General features: G+C 44.0%; 1 protein-coding gene across 2 annotated transcripts in view; it reads right to left on the bottom strand.

Moving 5' to 3' along the window:
* Positions 1 to 2,282: 2,282 nt before the first annotated feature.
* GPATCH2L (G-patch domain containing 2 like) overlaps positions 2,283 to 17,413 on the bottom strand; it is a 58,305-nt gene continuing 43,174 nt past the window's right edge. The window contains exon 9 of one of the 2 annotated variants that reach the window (XM_076345153.1): positions 2,283 to 5,994. In XM_076345153.1, the coding sequence (XP_076201268.1) occupies positions 5,988 to 5,994 (7 nt within the window). In that variant the 3' untranslated portion in view covers positions 2,283 to 5,987. The remainder of the gene's footprint in view (positions 5,995 to 17,413) is intronic. The other variant, XM_076345154.1, reaches the window with a different exon arrangement.

Genomic DNA, 17,413 nt, shown 5'->3' with positions numbered 1-17,413 from the left:
GTTCCTGGTTATGGGCAGGCTGCAGGCCCTGTCTCTGGAGGAACAAGTGCCATGAGGAGCTTGGGGCACTGTGAGCCAGAACAGGCACGTGGGCAGGGTACAGAGATGTGCCTTGGTCTGGGGCAAGGAAGACACTGGGCAAAGTTTTCAGGAACCAGTCTTTCCCACCACGACCTGCTCATGAGGAGAGGAACACGAAGGACAACATTCTTTGGCTCAAACTTCCTTCTGTGACATCTCAAGTAACAAATGTGTGCTGTGAGCAACCCATAGGGCACGCAATCTAGGGATTAAAAACTGGCTCCCCATTTGAGGTTCAAGAGCAATTGTCAGTGGTAAGATAGCACTAAACAGAGACACTAGTAGAAGCTTGCACTGGCCCATTGCAATTGCAACTCACTGTTGGTATATGTATAACATACAGATGGGTGGGATGAGGAAAAATGAGGAAAGAGGCTACTCTCAACGACATGACTCACATCATTCTCTATAACCCAGCAATGCACAGCCCAGTGCAAAGTACAAAGTGGGACTGATGCTGCAGGGGATTGTCACAGAGGCAGACTTTGGGGTCCCAGGCACAACATGAGCTCTCATGTAACCCTTGGATCTACAACATGGGAAAGATTAAGAGCAATATGTAAGCAACTTGCATGCATCAATAAGGCAATTACTAGATCCCTTGCTCCCAGTGAGTGCAAGCTTTTTGTTCCCTTGATGATTCAAGACCAAGAGGATGTACTTACCATGGTAAAGCACCTGAGAGCAGGGTGTCAGTCTTGTAGGCAGAACTGTAAGGAGATCCAGAGCCAAGAAGTTGAAGTTGACAGGTTCAGCTTCAGAACGAGATACTGCCATACTGCCTCCTCATGGCAAGGGGAATTATACACCAGCCAAGGGAGACAAGAACTCACTGCGGCTTACGCCTGTTCACACGTGATTAGTTACAACATGGAATTGTCTTCAAATACTGCTTACCAATCCTTGCAGATGTCCTGGAAGAAATTCTGTTGCAGGAATTTATTTTCACCCTGAGGAGAATACACCATCATGGACTGCTGAAGCAAGACAAACTGTGCACGTCTGAGAACGTATTAAAAGTCAGCTATCTACAGAGGACCTGCAACAGGACTCCGGAGATATGGAACAGATCACACATGGTCAGTGGAGACATGACTGGCTCACAGCTATCCCAGTTGTATCTGCTGTTTCCAATACCTCAGCTCCCAAAAAAACCTGCATCGTTATCCTTCAGTAATCAGTCAAAGGTCAAAAGACATGCAGAAACTGTCCCAGAAAATGGAAGGGAAGCTGCTTTCATGAAACCAATTTCTCTTTTACTGAGAGCCACCACAAATTGCCCCTGCTGCAAGTCCTCTTTGATAGGTAGGCTAAGAGACAAAGTAGCTCTGAGTGCTCCAGTGTCACTCCATAAAAGCGCTGCAAGTCTTAGCCTGCAGTAACTGATCACTAGCTCTCTATCACTACAGTTCCCGCTCTATTCCTCATACTCCTTTTTGCCAGGAGATACTGTCTATTCAGTCTTTGTTGGATTGTTTTGTGGAGCACTGTGATTAGCACTGAACCAAAATCACCCAACCCTTGTGGACCTTTTTTCCCTTCCTACTATCAGAATGAGATTTCATCTTGGATATTCAGAGCCTGGAGACCCAGAGGTCAGAGGCCACCACACGATCCACTGAGCCACCCAGTCCCTAGTTCACAATGTTAACAAATCACCATTTATCTTTGTTACTGCAGCAAGTGTCCAAGGCAAAACGGTGCCAAAGATCACATCTGTTGGGATAACCTATTGATTTGTGTCATATTCTGCCCAATCCCTATTTTATTCTTGCTCAGGCAGAGGTCAAGGCAGGTTAAAAATAACTCCTTCAGTCTAAGGTGCAGGACTGAGGAATTTAAAGCCAGCCTGTTCTTCCCAAGGGTGGGGGTTCAAAAATCTCCAACACAAGCAACAGGAGCAGTAAGCTGCAGCAGTTACGAGCAAGAACTTGCAGTCAGGGAACTCAAGCACGGCAGAAGGTTTTGCAGCTTTAACTAAAAGGCCTTTCTTTTGAGAGAGAGAGAGAGAGAGAGAGAATAAATCAGTCGTCTTAGTTCATTCAAGCAACTAAGCATTACAAAAGTTTACGTGATGTACATACACAGTATATGCTTTGAAGTACCAGTGCAGACTGGTGCAGATTCTGTTACAGCATTCACACCTCCTAGCCAAAGTAGACAGACCAACATCAGCATAATTCATTGTCCTTATTCCACAGTAAGTTAAAATTTTGAACTTTATTGCAGGGGTCAAAAAAACAAAACAAAACAAAAAACCACCAAACGATCAGAGTTGAAGTTGTTACTGCTGTTCATAGCAGTAATGTTCACCTGTCGTTTTTGTCAGAGAACTCTCTACGTAGATGCAAATTTTTATTTATGTTATTTTATCCCATTTCAAAACCTTTTTGACAGGAGTTAAATTGCCAACACTTTAGAGATATTTTGCCTTCCATTAACATCATGTCTTTCAGGAAATTAAATTTTAAACTAATACAGATTTCCCCAGCTTTTTCATTAAAGAAACATAATGTACATGCAAAGCAGAAAACACCTCTTTATAGCATCTACATGATCTCCTGAAAATTTTGCCCAATGATGCAAAAGAGGATCCTACCTTTACTCTGGCTTCCTATTACCACTCTCATACAGATTAGATGATTAAGAAAGGAACCCAGTTTGTTATTTCATCTTCTTCTAACAACAGATTTTCTGACACTTGTACTAAAGCTCAGCAGATTTTAAGGGGGCCCTAACAGGTGGACAAGTTCTCTTTTCCTCTCCACACAGAGATTTACATCTGAATATCCACACTAATAACCACACTACTGCAGGCCTCTGAAGTCTTCTGTAGAAGGAAGGAGATTAAACCAACCTATGCTACCAGGAGGTAGAAATAAGCACTCTGAATTGCAGAGAGAGAATAAAACCTCCCACTAATTACCAGCACCTTGCCTGTAGAAGAGGGGGTATTATGACCTGTGCAACATATCTCAGAAAGTTCACTCACTTATCCAATCAGGTGTCAATAAAATTGCTTCCCTTTCCATTTCCTTCTTGGAACTGAAGGGCCAATGTATTTTAGGAGCATACTTTAGTCACAGCACTCTGGATGAGAAACAACAAAAGAACTAACTGCCCTTGTGCAAAAGTAGTGTGGCAAGGATGGTGTGCAGCACCTCCGTGGGAAGTGAACAAAGCAGAAACCCCACCTCTGACAGGACAATGGTATAAATTCCCCAGATGGGATGTGAAAAATCTCTGTATAGGGAGGTTTACTGAATTACAGCAGTAAAACCACGCTAATGCTGTCACAAAAAGCAAAGGAAAAACCAGGAGGGGCTGAAGTTCTCCTGGGCTTACAGACAGGTACAGGGGAGGCAGGATGGCTCACTGCAGACAGCCATTTAACCCTTCCTCAGCATCCTGCAATTTTGGCACAGAGGGGAATGGCATGTGAGAGCAGGCAGGGGATACTGGGCCAAAACCTCATAGACACTACTGAGAAGCATGAACATGTTCATCTCTGCCCTGCCACAAAATTGACCTGCCCCCTGGTTAAGCAGGCTCAGAGATGACTAACCTTGCTGACCATCACAGACAGGTTTCTGTATGTAACAACCAACATGTGGAAGAGCCAAAGGGCAGTTTAAGTCTCAGCAACACCATGCTCGCTTGTATGATATATGCTCCAAAGCCATCTCCTCCCTTACCATATTCTTTCACCGGCCATTTCTGGAGCAGCAGGGCAGAGCCCAGCGCTGGGCTGCAGGAGCTGGCCGCAACAGGAGTTAACCAGCTGTGGCTTCTCATTTACAGGTTAAAGAGAAGACCACCAGCACAGGCAGGAGGAAGAGCATCTGGGGGCAGGAGGCAGCAGAGACCTGGAGAAGCACTCTCTGCTCTCTCTCTCTAGCGGTTCTGCGGGCGATTACTCCGGAGCACCCAGCCATACCAAAATCAATAAACAATTTCTACGCAGCCCAGGGAACTTTGCCACACTTAATAAAAGTCTCCAGTCACAGTTATGGCTTCATTTCACCTTAACGTCTTCTTTAACTGTCCCTTCTTTTCAAGATCAATTAGAGGCACGTGCAAAGAGAATAAAAAACAAAACAAAACAAACAACAGCAGGGGAAAAACCTAAAAAGCAAGGTCAAACTAAGCAGCCCAACTCTCTCCCTCCCTTTGCCACTCTCCTGAGGTGAACATGGAAATACAGGGACTAACAGGTAACACATTGGAACACCTTGTTTACACATGCTTATTGCAGCCTCTGGTTCTGGGCACAGATCAGTAAGAGACCAGCCTTATTTAGGAGAGCTGGAGTATTTGGTAAGACTCAATTGAGCCTGAAGAAGAACCTTTGTTCCTTGCAATTTCAGTGCAAATTCAGCACCCCTGAAAAATTCCAAATACAAAGGGTGAAACTCTACCTATTCTCAGAAGGGATACAGCACAGGCACCTTTTAGCAGATCTTCATCTTGTGCTGGGATGATCTAGTCTCACTGTCCCAATCATGCCTTGGCTTCTGATGAGACATCCAGAACCCTGCCACTGAATCATCCTCTAACTCTAGTGATTTACGAGAGGAAAGAGGTAATGAAGGAGGGTAACTTTCGTTAACAGTAATTGGGGGCAAATAGCTTTTGGTCTCTCCTCCCACTTTGCAAATTGAGGTGCTAATATTGCTTTGATGTTGTGTATTCAGGTTGAAAGTACTAGAAAAGTTGTCTGTGTTTTTTTGGTAACTTGTCTGAAATAGCTGGTTCTGCACCTAGGACATCTGCTCTTGAACAAAATACTTTTGTGGAGGGCCTGGCCCATATGCCAGACCTTCAGTCCTTAAGAGGCTTCTTGAGTTCAAATACTTCCTCAGATAGAACCCAGAGTCTCTGCCCTAGCTGAGCTGAGCCCACAGGCCACCAGGGCTATTACAGACAATAACAGCTGAACCAACTCTTTCATTGTTTTGCAACATTTTAGACCCATGCAAAGTAAGATTCAACAGCTCTATGCCCCTGATGCCACCACTGCCTTTAGGTCCTTAACCAGAACTGTATAGCGGAAACAGACTGAAATCATTACAGCTCCTCAATTCTTCTCACTGCTGCAGGAATCAGCAAGGGAAGATCCGCTTTGCATTCATCCCATCAGACATGGGAAGGAGTCACCACAGAGCAACCCTGGGGAAGCAGCAACTGGGGGGACTGACCTATCCAGGTGTCCTGGTTTCGGCAGGGATAGAGTTAATTTCCTTTCTATTAAATTAAACCACGACACCAGGGAAGACACTACTAAACTGCTGCCACTTGGTAGCATTGGCCCAGGAAATACTATTCCCACAGGTAATAGTTTGGCCTTTTAGATTGCTCTTAGAGAAATGGATCCTCCCACTAAAACATAGCTTTGGAGCACAAAGCATGGGGACTGCAGAAAGCAGGACAACGCTTACCACCATGCCACTGTCACCAGCAAAACACCTCCCCAACTCAGGCCTCAAATCAGAATTGCATCTATACTGAGCCTGGGTCTCCTCTTGTGCCTCATTCACTGGATGAGGGATGTCTGGGGACAGGCAGACACCATTCTCTAGCTGGGTCCCACTGCTTTGGTAGGGTACACAGAGAACTAAATGCATGCACACAGTCAGCAGGGCAGTCTGGCTTTCGAAATGAAAAAATCCAAAGGTGGACAATAGGGTAACATATAAGGAACAAAAGTTTGCTCAGCCGTCAATCCAATTCATATTTCTCTGATAACATCTCCAAAGTGTGGGCTCTGCTCCCCAGCTAGATCTCTATTCCAAACACATCTACCTCTTATCTTCATTCCTCTTCTTCTGGCCTATAGATGCCTTCATACATGTATCTTCCCTGATGACTTTCAGTGTGCTTTAGCTGGTATCCTGAGATGCCCTGGCTCAGGTCCTGAAAATTAAGGACAATTAATTCAGCAATCAACAGTTCAGCAGTCTCTCTTTTTTGCCATTTTATTTCACACTGATGTCATCACAGATTGTGTATCATCCTGCCCTTCCTCTCCTTTACTACTTGTGGCCCACATCTTTCTCTGTTTGGACAGTACATGCTCTGGACAGTAAATGCTCCTATTCAAAGTCTATAAAGCCTCAGGGTCAGCTGGACTTCAGTATTGACCAGAACCTTCTAGGGACTATAGTAGTACAGAAAGTGAGGAAAGACTGAGTTTACAATGACCCCACAGGCTACAGCAGTTTCTCAGGGTCCTTGAATTGCTTTGCTGAAAGAACAATTCTCACATCTCCCAGATGGAAGTACTACTTTTCCAGGAATCCTCCCAGTGACTTTTCTTCACATGACCCTTGCTGGAGGAGTTTAAAGCTCTTCAGCCACCACTCGCTGGACACTGTGCAGATTTTTCAGCATGCTCACACCATGGCAACTCTAAAATAACCCAAGTATGCATCAGATGGAGTGAAGTATTTCAAAGCAGGTTATGCAAACCTGAGCCTGGTTATATCCTCATAATTTGAGGCCTCTCAGGGAACATTGAGATCACCAATATATTAAAGAACACATCAGAAACTAATAGGGTGTTAAATATTTCCAAGTGAGAAGAGCCTACATGGCTGGGAGGAGACAGCTCCAGTAAAAGACTGTATGCTGCTGCATTACAAGCCTTCAGCAAGAGCAATGATTTTCTTGCTTGCAACATTTTACAGACTGTTTGAGGCTAAAGAAAATCTACCTTTGTTATTTAAAGGCGAAATATCTCAGTGATATTCCCTGTGATAGGGAATTGGTCGTCATCTTTAATATTTAATCTTGCACCATGGTTCTACTGCCTGTATGAGTGGGTACACAGCAAGGCCTAGAAACTGTGACCTATAACAGAATGCAGTGACAACAACCACATCTGTAAAATAATAGAAAAATACTGTTTGAGTAGCTCCTGGTTTGGTTGGGAGTGTTTGGAGGAAGAGAAAAGGGCTAGACAGAATAGACATGGAGGCCAAATAACGAAGGCCCTAAATTAGTCACTGCATGAAGCCACTAAAAACATCACTTGAAACAAAAGAATTCAGTGAAAGTATCACTGGGACAAAGGTGACTGGAGGGATGAGATCTTGTAAACCATCTGCTGGTTGGAGTCAAAAGAGAACTTTCTCCTCCACTAACATGTTACTACACATTTATTATACATCAAGTTTATACCTACCTGGAAAGCACCAGTTAGAAGCAAGGCAATCTCCCAGGCTGTGACAAAGCAAGCTTTCTATTAATAATCCATAATGCCACCAAGAAAAAAAAAGGAGGCTCACAGCATTTTCAGAACTGCTCAAGATTCTCACCTGCCCATTCAACCCAGTTTTGTAAGCATACACTACAGGTGCAAGTAAGCTGATTTTTTTTTTTTTCCCCCCCTCAATGTCCAAGCACTTGGCTACAACCAAGCAAGGTCAGGAGGTGACCATTAGCATTAACGGTGTCTTGTCTCCACAGAAGCAAAACCACCTTCAGGGACCTGATCCTATGGTTTCTATAAAAGAAAGATCCTCCAGCAGAAAGGTAAGGAGCCATTAACCATATGCTGTAAGAACCAACTTCTGCAGTTGTTCAACGATGAGACCTATCATAGCTGAAGCAATTTTTCTTTTTTGAATAAGCAAGCACCTTATATAGAAGCTTCTTCCTATGGTACTTCCCAAACACTTGATGGTTTCCATATTCAACTGAAAACCTATCTCTATTCTGAGCAACCAGAGATCCTCATCTACGGATGGGTATGCAGACCTAGTAGGATGCATAGATAGAGCTGGATCGTGTAGCCAGACTAACATCCAGTTCATAATGAGCTGTCATAATCCTATACCAGGATATTGGGAAATGGACCAAATGGTTTCCCAAAGGGAGATACACGTTGGAGGGGGAATGGTAAGAAACACAGACTGAGTCTAAGCTTCTGAGCATTGCATTGCATCCCCTGGGTACAAGAGGGAAATGGAGGGGCAGCTTGAGAAACAGATCCCTTTTCCCTGATCCCTCTACTGCTGGTGAGGCAGGAAAAAGAGAGAGCACTAGAAGGGTCTGGAATAGAAAAGATCACAGCTTTTTCCCCTTGCCAATGTGACAGCCCTAAGGACCCAACAAAGCAACATATCTGCTTGTCTTACTCTTTCAAGGATCGCTTCAGCTGTGGCATTGTACTGCACCCTCCCATCCAACTGGGATCGCCTCCAGTGGCACTTACGCTTCAGTTGAGAGGAGGAAGGATTTAATACAGGAATGCCCTGATGCTAATGCCTTGCCAGAGGTGCATGAAGCACTCCAGGTTGCCAAGAGGCCTGACAAATATACAGTCTTTTGGGACAAGGTCTTTTGTGCTTTTTATGGGCTGATGCACTTTCACAACTGGAAGTAGAACTGATAACCAGCAATACAGGTCATTGCAGTGCCTGAAAATGAGACCATCCTGCCCTTTAAATCAGCCTGCTTTAGTGGTTTTCTAGATGGAAAAATATAGTCAAATGTCATGCTCTTTCCTCAAACCCAGACCCTCCAAACCACAGGAGCACACAGAGTAACTGTACTTCTGCATCTGAGAATTACTTGGCACAGCCCACCTCTGCCTTGGATGGCAACAGCATTGCCTGGATTGCCTCCCCACAAGCACAAGAGCGCTGGAGAGTCAGACTCTCTCTTCAGCTGTGGAGGAACACAACCACTACATCTGTGTGCACCCAGGCATGCAGAGCTGAAACAGTACTGAAGCATTAACACTGCCCTTGCAGGATGCACGTGGCCTGGCTCCCCTGGACCTGGCAGATAGGAGAAGACAGAGACCTTTTTGGATTTGAGTGCACACCTCAATCAACGAGGCCTATTTCGGGCTTTTTTTCTTTCTTTCTTTTTCCTTTTTAAATGGCAGTTCTTTCTCTTCTGGCTTCACAGAGAACTTCAGGACTCCAGAATCCTTCATCATTCCCCGTCTGACAAATTTTCATCCACCTTACCTACTAAAAGTGGACAAGAAGAACAAAGCATGTGTGCCCAACAGAGCGACGGATTTGTAAAGCTAGATGGGGCAGGGCAAGCTGAGAGTTGTTTGTTGATATGACAGCGAACTTGAGAGTGGGCTCGAGAGACAAAAAGGTGAGAAAGAACAACCCCGTGCCCAGCGTGTCCCTCATTCCTTCTGAGACAAGTTTGTCACTCCTGTGAAACCCTCACTTGGCCATCTCATCCTTCTTTAGTGATTTGACTGCTTAGCAAGCATTCCCATTAGCAAACCCTAAGCCTCCGTTTCGCAAGTGGCAGCCTGCTGTAGAAGGCAGCTACTTTACCAGGCAATAACACCTGGTGGAGAGAAAATTCCTGTAAGCAGATTCCTTGCAACTGAAGCAGCAACCTTGACCAGTCACTTCAGAGCCTTGTTACATCCATAATGATACTGTCTCCACCCTTCCCTTCCCCCCAGCATGAAAGATGAGTGGTTGTGTGGAACGAGTCCCCGAGCTGTGATGGGAATCCGTCTCGCTTGGCTGCAAAAAATATATATATCCTGGTATGGCTGTGATGAATCCTTTCATTATTCATCTGCAATTGCCCTGCTACTGCTGCTGTTCCGTTCTCACTCTCTCTCTTTCTTTTATAAATAAAAATGGAAACAGATTAATGACAAATGTTGACAGTGATTGCTTTTAAACAGCCACACCTGAATGTGGGCTATGGGGGAGGAGCAGTGGCAGAGCAGCATCAGAGGGATGGGAAGACCGGGAAGGACTAAGAGATGGGAAAAGATAAAGATGCTCACTCCAGCTGGGCTAGATGAGCAGTGACTGGAGCAAGGTATCTTTCTGGTGATGAGGACCCCAATTTGCTCCAACAAATGAGCTCTGGATTAACAGAGCTATGTATCCAAAATATTTGAAATAACTAGCAGTAGTCAGTTGTGCTGTCAAAGATACTCTGGAGAGAAGTTTGCAGAGACTCCAGCAAAATACTCACAGGACGAAATGGCAACACACAGAGGGGCAGTTACACACAGCAGTCCCCAGTGATGAATAAGTAGTACCTGATAATGCTGCTCATCCCACTCCATTCCTGGAGACCAGTGAACACCAAGACTCTAGTTTGTGCAACCACCAAAGTCACTTGTATTTTGGGAATGTGGGCAAAGACAGTCTGTGACCAGTCAGGTCACAGGTTGACACAGTGAGTGAGTGCATCCAATGGAGGCAAATCCGGCCTCGTGACACTCTTCCCTGTTCATTCCCACTGCATGAAGAAACACGACAAGCATTTTACTATCATTTCTCTATGTACCTCTACCCCTACAGTGATACCCAGTGACTGTAGTCTCCTTCTCTAGGTCCCACGCTTCCTACCTCAAGCATTGCCTATCCACCTGAAGATACCGCGTCTGCTAAAATCACCCTCTACCTAACCATTTCCAAGGCTATCTCACCTTTCTGCCATCAGTTACACCTTCTAGCTAGCTCCTCATTCCCATCAAACTGTTTGGCAATGCATTTGAGAGCAGAGATGAGCATGGTCTCATTGCTGCTTGCTCCTTGCCAGCATCCCACTTAACCCATTTTTATCCTTCCCTCAGAATTGCTCCTGCTCTTACGGTGCCAAGCCACCCTCCTGTCCTCCTCAAAGCACACTGCTCCTTGGACTCCTTTCAAGAGCAGCTAATGCAAGACATTACAGCACAGAAACCTGCGCCAACATCCAGTGCATAAACAAAGACCAGATACATGAGAGGAGAGAACACACTGTCAGCATTTAATAACAAACGCTAATTGCGAACAGCGGGATAGAGTTCTCCATCCCTGTTCTCTTAGCAGCCAAAAGCCATCTGAGCCAGGAGACATGGCCATTCACAAACCAGGATCCGTTCATCACTGAATGGCCCCCTGCTCAGGATCTGACTGACTGCCACCAGCCTGCTCGGTGTCTGACTGATCCACTGAATGGACAGACAGCATCTTGGAGTGTCCCTCAGTAGTGCAGGGACACAGAACTATAAGGCCTTTAGGGAGGCAATCTCAAAAGCCTTTTGGGCCTGCCACAAATTTGCCCTATAACCCTTGCAAAGTTTTAACTTCTCTCTGTGCCTCTTGTTTTCCTGAGAAAATTGCCTTACATCGCATCCCAGAAGGCCGTGGAGCACGCTGTTTGTGGGCCTCAGCATTTCACTACTTCTATTGAAAGCTGTTGCAAAGGACAGATGGCTTTTTTAGTAACATTCTCATTCACCAGAAAGGCTGGTTCTCATCACATGCAACATGGTGCAAAGGTACTAAGTATTTTCCATCATTTTGCCCCATCACCCATTATTCCATATAAGTAAACAAATCAGCCCCCTAAACAGAGATCCACATGAGAGACACTTTGGATTCTCTAAAGCAGGCAAGTCCCCTCCAGATATAATCCTTTTTTAGGAAGCATATACGGTTATGTCACAGGAAATGTCCCTTCTCACCTCAGCTAAAGATGGTGTCAAAACCCCTAAGGAGCACCTGGGAGAAGAGGAGCACACAGTTCTTAGGGAAGCAGTTCCCCATGACTTTACAACCCCCCGAAGCACCTCGTGCAGCCTTGGATTGTGTGGAGTTCCTACGAGCTGCTGAATCCCTGGAGAACACAGGGTGGTGGGCACAGGTCTGTAAACGATTGAGCCAAAGTTAAAAGCTTGGTGCTGCCAGTTGGGTGAGTCTCTCTCATTCAAACCATTATTCCCCAGGACTTTCTCCCAGCCTACCCAGCCCCAGTCCTGCCCTCATGCCTTGGGCTGCCTCTGGCACTCCTCACACACATCAGTTGAGCCAAATCAACTGATTAAACCAGCAGAAATCAAGTCATTTTTTTGTAATTAAGGGGGTTGACATGACTCAAAGGGGTCCAAGGAGTGAAAGGTAAGCAGCAGGAGCTTACAGCCAAGCATGGGTAGACAATGGGGTGTAGATGGAAGGAGAAAGCTTCCCCTTTCAGTTACCTCACCTCATGGCCTTGCACCCCACATTTCCAACAAAGAAAATAACGTCCCTAAAATTTCAGTCAACTGCAAAGACCTTATAGAGTGCTTTAGGATGTATTTGGATAAAAAAGCAGTAGAGAAATGGAAGGGTCAACACCCTTCCAAATTTCTACATGCTATAGCGTTTCAGCTCCCACAGGCACTCAAACTGGTGTTAGAAACCGTTTGAGTGCATTGCAGCTGAACTTCTGTCCCAATCTATCCAGCTGCATATGCAGTCCATCCTACACACTGCTATAGTCCTCGCTCTATTTCTCGGTTGATTTTAACCTACGCAGCCCTTCAGGATTCAGAGTCTCAGTCCCCCCAGTATCCACCCCTCTCCTCAGGCTGTAGGGCCAGTAGTTGCAGTTACTTGTATAGTTACTTAGGACAGCCTCATGAGAGAGTTTCAGCTGTTGCCTTGCCTTGAAAACTTCATTAGCTTTGATGTTGTTTGTTTTCCAAGTGAACAACCTGCATTAACCCACATGAAGTTTTAGCCCTCCCAACATTGAGCAGATTTGAACTCTATGGAAAGACAGAGGATCTGGAGTCTATTGACACCCCATCGCAAAGTCCACCTTTCACTCAAGCTTACGTTTAATTAGATGACATGAGGTGCCTAAGTAATGGGGTATAGTATTCATATGGATACAAACTACCCAAGCAAAGGCCTAGTCCAGCCTGTCTCTTTTTCCTCCTTTATCCTGCCCCTTGTGTCTCACAGCTTTGCCCCTTTGCCCTTGTTCTGACTCTTTCCTGATCCTCCCATCAGGTGACAATTTGAATTTTAAAGCCATTTACATTCCAAAAGGTGCATAATCAGATTTTTATCCTATACTTTTCTGATGTGACTTTTTTTATTATGATATCAAGTACTGACCCATAATAAGGATGTAAATGCCCACTTTAATGTCTATTACCAGTATCTGCAGATGCATATAAAATTATAGTATCATCACATAACTACATATTAACCTCTTGAGCTCCATGACAGACAAACGCTCCAGGGAACACTGTATTCCAATTTTCAATTACCAGCAGTAGTTCAGTGACAAGCAGTAGAAGTTGTACTCATCCACATCCTAAACACTCAAGGTACTTGCAGAATGACAGAGAGTAGTCACATTCCGAATACACCAGTGCTGGTGCTTCTAGTTGCCAGCTATTTGTGACAAGCATTTGGGTCCTTCCCAGGAACAAATACACAGTTACAATTTAAGTATACATACAGGTGGGATGTAGCTTACCCAAAAGAAATTTGTGGTTTTCAGCAAAGTTGTTTCTAAGTCACATAGTAGTGCACAATCATCACTTTACCCACAGCGATTAGCAGAGAGAAGATAAGGTGTACAGCAACACACCATGTGTCATCTTTTATGCTTCTGTTGAGCAAAGAATGCACTTTGCTCATAAAAATGCCCATTTAGCACAGGTGTAAAGGTGCAATGTGTGAGCAAGGAATGATGTGGTCCGCAACACTTTATTGCAAGGATAAGGATACCACAACTGCAGCTACCTGCCAAATCTCAAGATGGTATTTATAGAAATTCAAACATTCCGATTTTCATCTTTCAGGTTAATGGCATCTGTTTACGTCAGAAATCAGGTATTCAGCTGCAAACAGAGCCTGCGAACCCACGTCTGACACAAGAATCCTACAAAAACTTGGAGAGGGAGGTTTTAAGTTTGTTTTTTTTTTTTTTTTAAATGCACTAGTTTCTCTAGAAGATCTAGACCTGAGAGCCAATGGAGAGAACAGAATAAAACATAGGATAATAAAGACAAAAGTTAGTACCATTTTTTCTTTGCACCTTTCCCCTTCTTTCTGATACAGCTCAGTCAGATGATTGATTCTGGTTCCAGAGAGGATCTCTGACCCGAGGGCATTCTTCCCAAAATACACACTAAGATCTCTGATATTTTAAAACTCTGCTGAATTGGGCATTAACAGGCAGCCTATCATTTGTTAAATAACAGCCAGGTTTTCTGCACTGGACAGTCATTACTTTGGACTTTAGGGAAGACAATCAGAGGACAACACTTGAAATATCAGTGCAAGACATGAGTCAATAGTCGTATCGTCCCATGATGTTCAGGTAGAAGTATATAAAGTGTAACTGCTCAAGAGCAAGTTTTCACCTACCTATTGCTCTTTCTCGAGTTGTAGTAGACAAGCTATTTCACAGCAGATCCTCTGTGATTCTATGCATTTGGGCTGCTCTTCCACTTTCAATTCCTTTGAAGTTCAGGAATCACACATATTTCCAGAGACAAAGCACATTTTGGGAAGCTAAAATACTGTATAAGGAAACCCCAATACAAAGTGAATACATACCAAAAATTCCTAGCTCAAAATTAAATAAAAATCTATCTCTATCTATACACACACATATCTGGTTACAGATAAAAATACTCAAAAGTGAAGAAATGAACTGCCATCCTAATTTGTCCCTCTGTGCATACATATTACACAATGCCAAATCAAATGATCACACAGTTTATCTTCTATGAGACTCCTGTGCTTCATACAGAGCACAGAACGCACACCTCTGGAGAGGTGAGGGCTAAGAACAGGAGGTTGGGTCTGACCCATTTTGCTGCTAAAGACAGAAAGGACAAAGCAGGAAACTGTCAAGGCAAAGTTCTTGCGATGAAAGCGATTGACCACCAGCCCTGGAGAGATGCCTGCCTGTTGCCACCTCTCTGATATCTGAGAAGCCAGAGAGAGGCTTCAGCAATGAGGACAGTGCTACTCACCTCATCAGTAACTGTGGCTGGATTTGCAGAAGCTTTAAGCACTCATAGCTGCTACGGAACTTTGTAGGAAATGTGATTTGAACCTACAAAAAGCTACAAAGTAAGCCACTCCAAATTGCCAGTGCCCAGGTATCTCATCTTGGGCCCCCCAAATTCAGAGATAACTCCTAGTTTTTGCTTCAGTCATTCTGACTTAAACTCCTCATCTATAAAATAAGGGTAACAATAACATCCAAATTCTCAGCACATAAATAAATTCATTAACATTCTAAGCTGCCATAGCAGGAGGTACCCTGAAGACACTAACAAGGAAATTACTTCTTCCCTCTTCAGAGTGGAGTCTGGATGCTGTGCAGTAAATAAAGCTTGAAGTCAGTCTAAATGAGGGGGGGGGGGGGGGGGGGAACCAAAAACCAAGCAGCTGTACATTCAGAGAGCCTTAATCCTCCTACACTGACTGAGGCAGGAAGCTAGTGTGAAAGCAGGGGGGTGGGGAACAGGAGAGGACACACGACCCTCAAACCCAACAACAAATCACACAACTCCATGACTGCATTGTATTGCGCATGCAGAAGGGCAGTGATTACAGCGACATTGGCCGCTTGAATTGTAGCCTTGTTTGTCATGGGAACACAAATTTTCCAGTTTGTTTTCTTTTTTACTGGGGGAGGGGGGTGGGGTTAAAGAAGGTACTTGTTTAAATGTCTAAATATGTAAACACAGGAAGCCTGTGCCTTGGAGTTGTGCAGCCTACCAATGTGGTCAGGAGGGTGGGAAATGCTACCTGCCCCAGGGTAGCCCTGTGGTAGTCCCTGCATTGCTTGAGTGCAGGGCAATGGCTGTACCTCATGGTCCCTCTCCCCCCTCCCGGGAATCAGACCCTGCACTCCTCATTCCCACTCCTTGCTGTCTCCACAGTACCTGAAAGGACCAGCAAGGGATAAAAGGCTCACGAAAGCTTCCCTTGCTGCTCTTGTTTGTATAGGCTCCTTTCATGGTGACACTGGACAGCCAGGAAAGAAAACACAGGACTTGTTTCACTCACCATACAACACTCGGCATTAAGAGCATCTTCACCTCTGGCTTTCTCAAAATGGGAATGCATGTTTCCCCATGGTGGGGGCTGGGTGAGTCCAAGCACTTGCAAATTATATGGTGAAGCAGGATGAAGAAAAGTCCTAAGGCAATGTTGGTGAACCTCTCAGGAAGCTGGTGTGAAAATTACTATAAAAACATCAGTGTCAGTGTTGGTATTTAGCAGAACCACTGCTAAATACCACAGTATTTAGCCATCACTGCCCCTGCAGGCAGTCTGTGAGGAAGAAGCTGTGACACTTCTTAAAGTAAGATTTCTCCAACTAGGTGCAACTTTAAAAGTGCGTTTTGCAAAATCCGTATGTTTCATCTGCCTAATGGCAGCAACTCCTGACTAAGATCCGCTTTTGTTCTCATCTTCAGATACCTCCCTGTTGCTCCCTCACTAGAAATGAACAAAATTAATATAATTTAGCATTTCAAAACTTTATACTATGTTTCTTTAAAAAACTATTATCAAGTATCAGCTCTTACTGGAAAACTGCTTTACTTCAGTAAAGAACAAATCTTGTACCCCCAGATTTGAAACACCCTTTATTTAGATGTGAGAAATCCTCCATTAGTATGTAGCAAGTCTACTTATATTCATTTGTAGTTTCAGTTGATTCTCTGAGCTGGAAAAGTATGAAGCAAGCATGGTCTGAAAAACATCAAAATAGATAAAAACCACCACAGTCAGCCCTGTTACTGAATTTACCACCAGCTATTCAAACTGAACTGAGAAAATTCTCAGCCCTTGGGTGTAAAGTTAAGGACATGTGAACAAGAACCATTCAGCTGCTTTTTTTTTTTTTTTTTTTAATAGAAATGCCTCTAATTATCAAATGAAATGCTTCATTCCTTAGGAAAAAAAAATGCAAGTAGGTGGAAGACTGAGTCAGCTCATAATGATTTTTAGATATCTGACATTTTTGACTGTTACCCATAGTTGATCATGTTTGCCAAATCTGGGCACTTCCCATAAGAGAATCCATTATCAAGAGCTTTTTTTCTCCTTGCTCCCAACAAAAATCAGCACATTTCACCAGGAACACTTCCCAGTTCTCACAGGTGCAGCTTGCAGACGAGAGAGGAAAATCATCACTTTTAAAAACTGGACACCCCCCCTCCCATGAATATAGTGTTGAGAACTTGAAGCAATTTCCAAAGGATTTTGATCTTTTTGTTTAAAAGCATTCGAACAACTAGGGGTCTAATTTTTTACACTTTATTCCTTGGAACAGTTAATGTACGAGTCCTGTTTTGTTCCTTCCACAAGTGTGCATAGCTATCAATACTGGGACACAAATATATGCAAAAGAAAATTCAAAGTCCACTGCTCATTTGATCTTTGAAGCCACTGCTATCATGGTAAAAAAGAATGATGCCAATCTATCTTAAAAGGATGTTAGCGTTGACAAAATGAATAGATATCCATTAAACTATCAATTGAGACTGACCTGCTCATTTAAATGAAATCCCTTTTGGGACTGAGCAGATCTGAAG

This window comes from Aptenodytes patagonicus, chromosome 7 (assembly GCF_965638725.1).
Source record: "Aptenodytes patagonicus chromosome 7, bAptPat1.pri.cur, whole genome shotgun sequence".
Lineage (NCBI taxonomy): Eukaryota > Metazoa > Chordata > Aves > Sphenisciformes > Spheniscidae > Aptenodytes > Aptenodytes patagonicus.
Note: the sequence above shows the minus strand (reverse complement) of the source record. Positions and strands in the feature narration are given on the sequence as shown.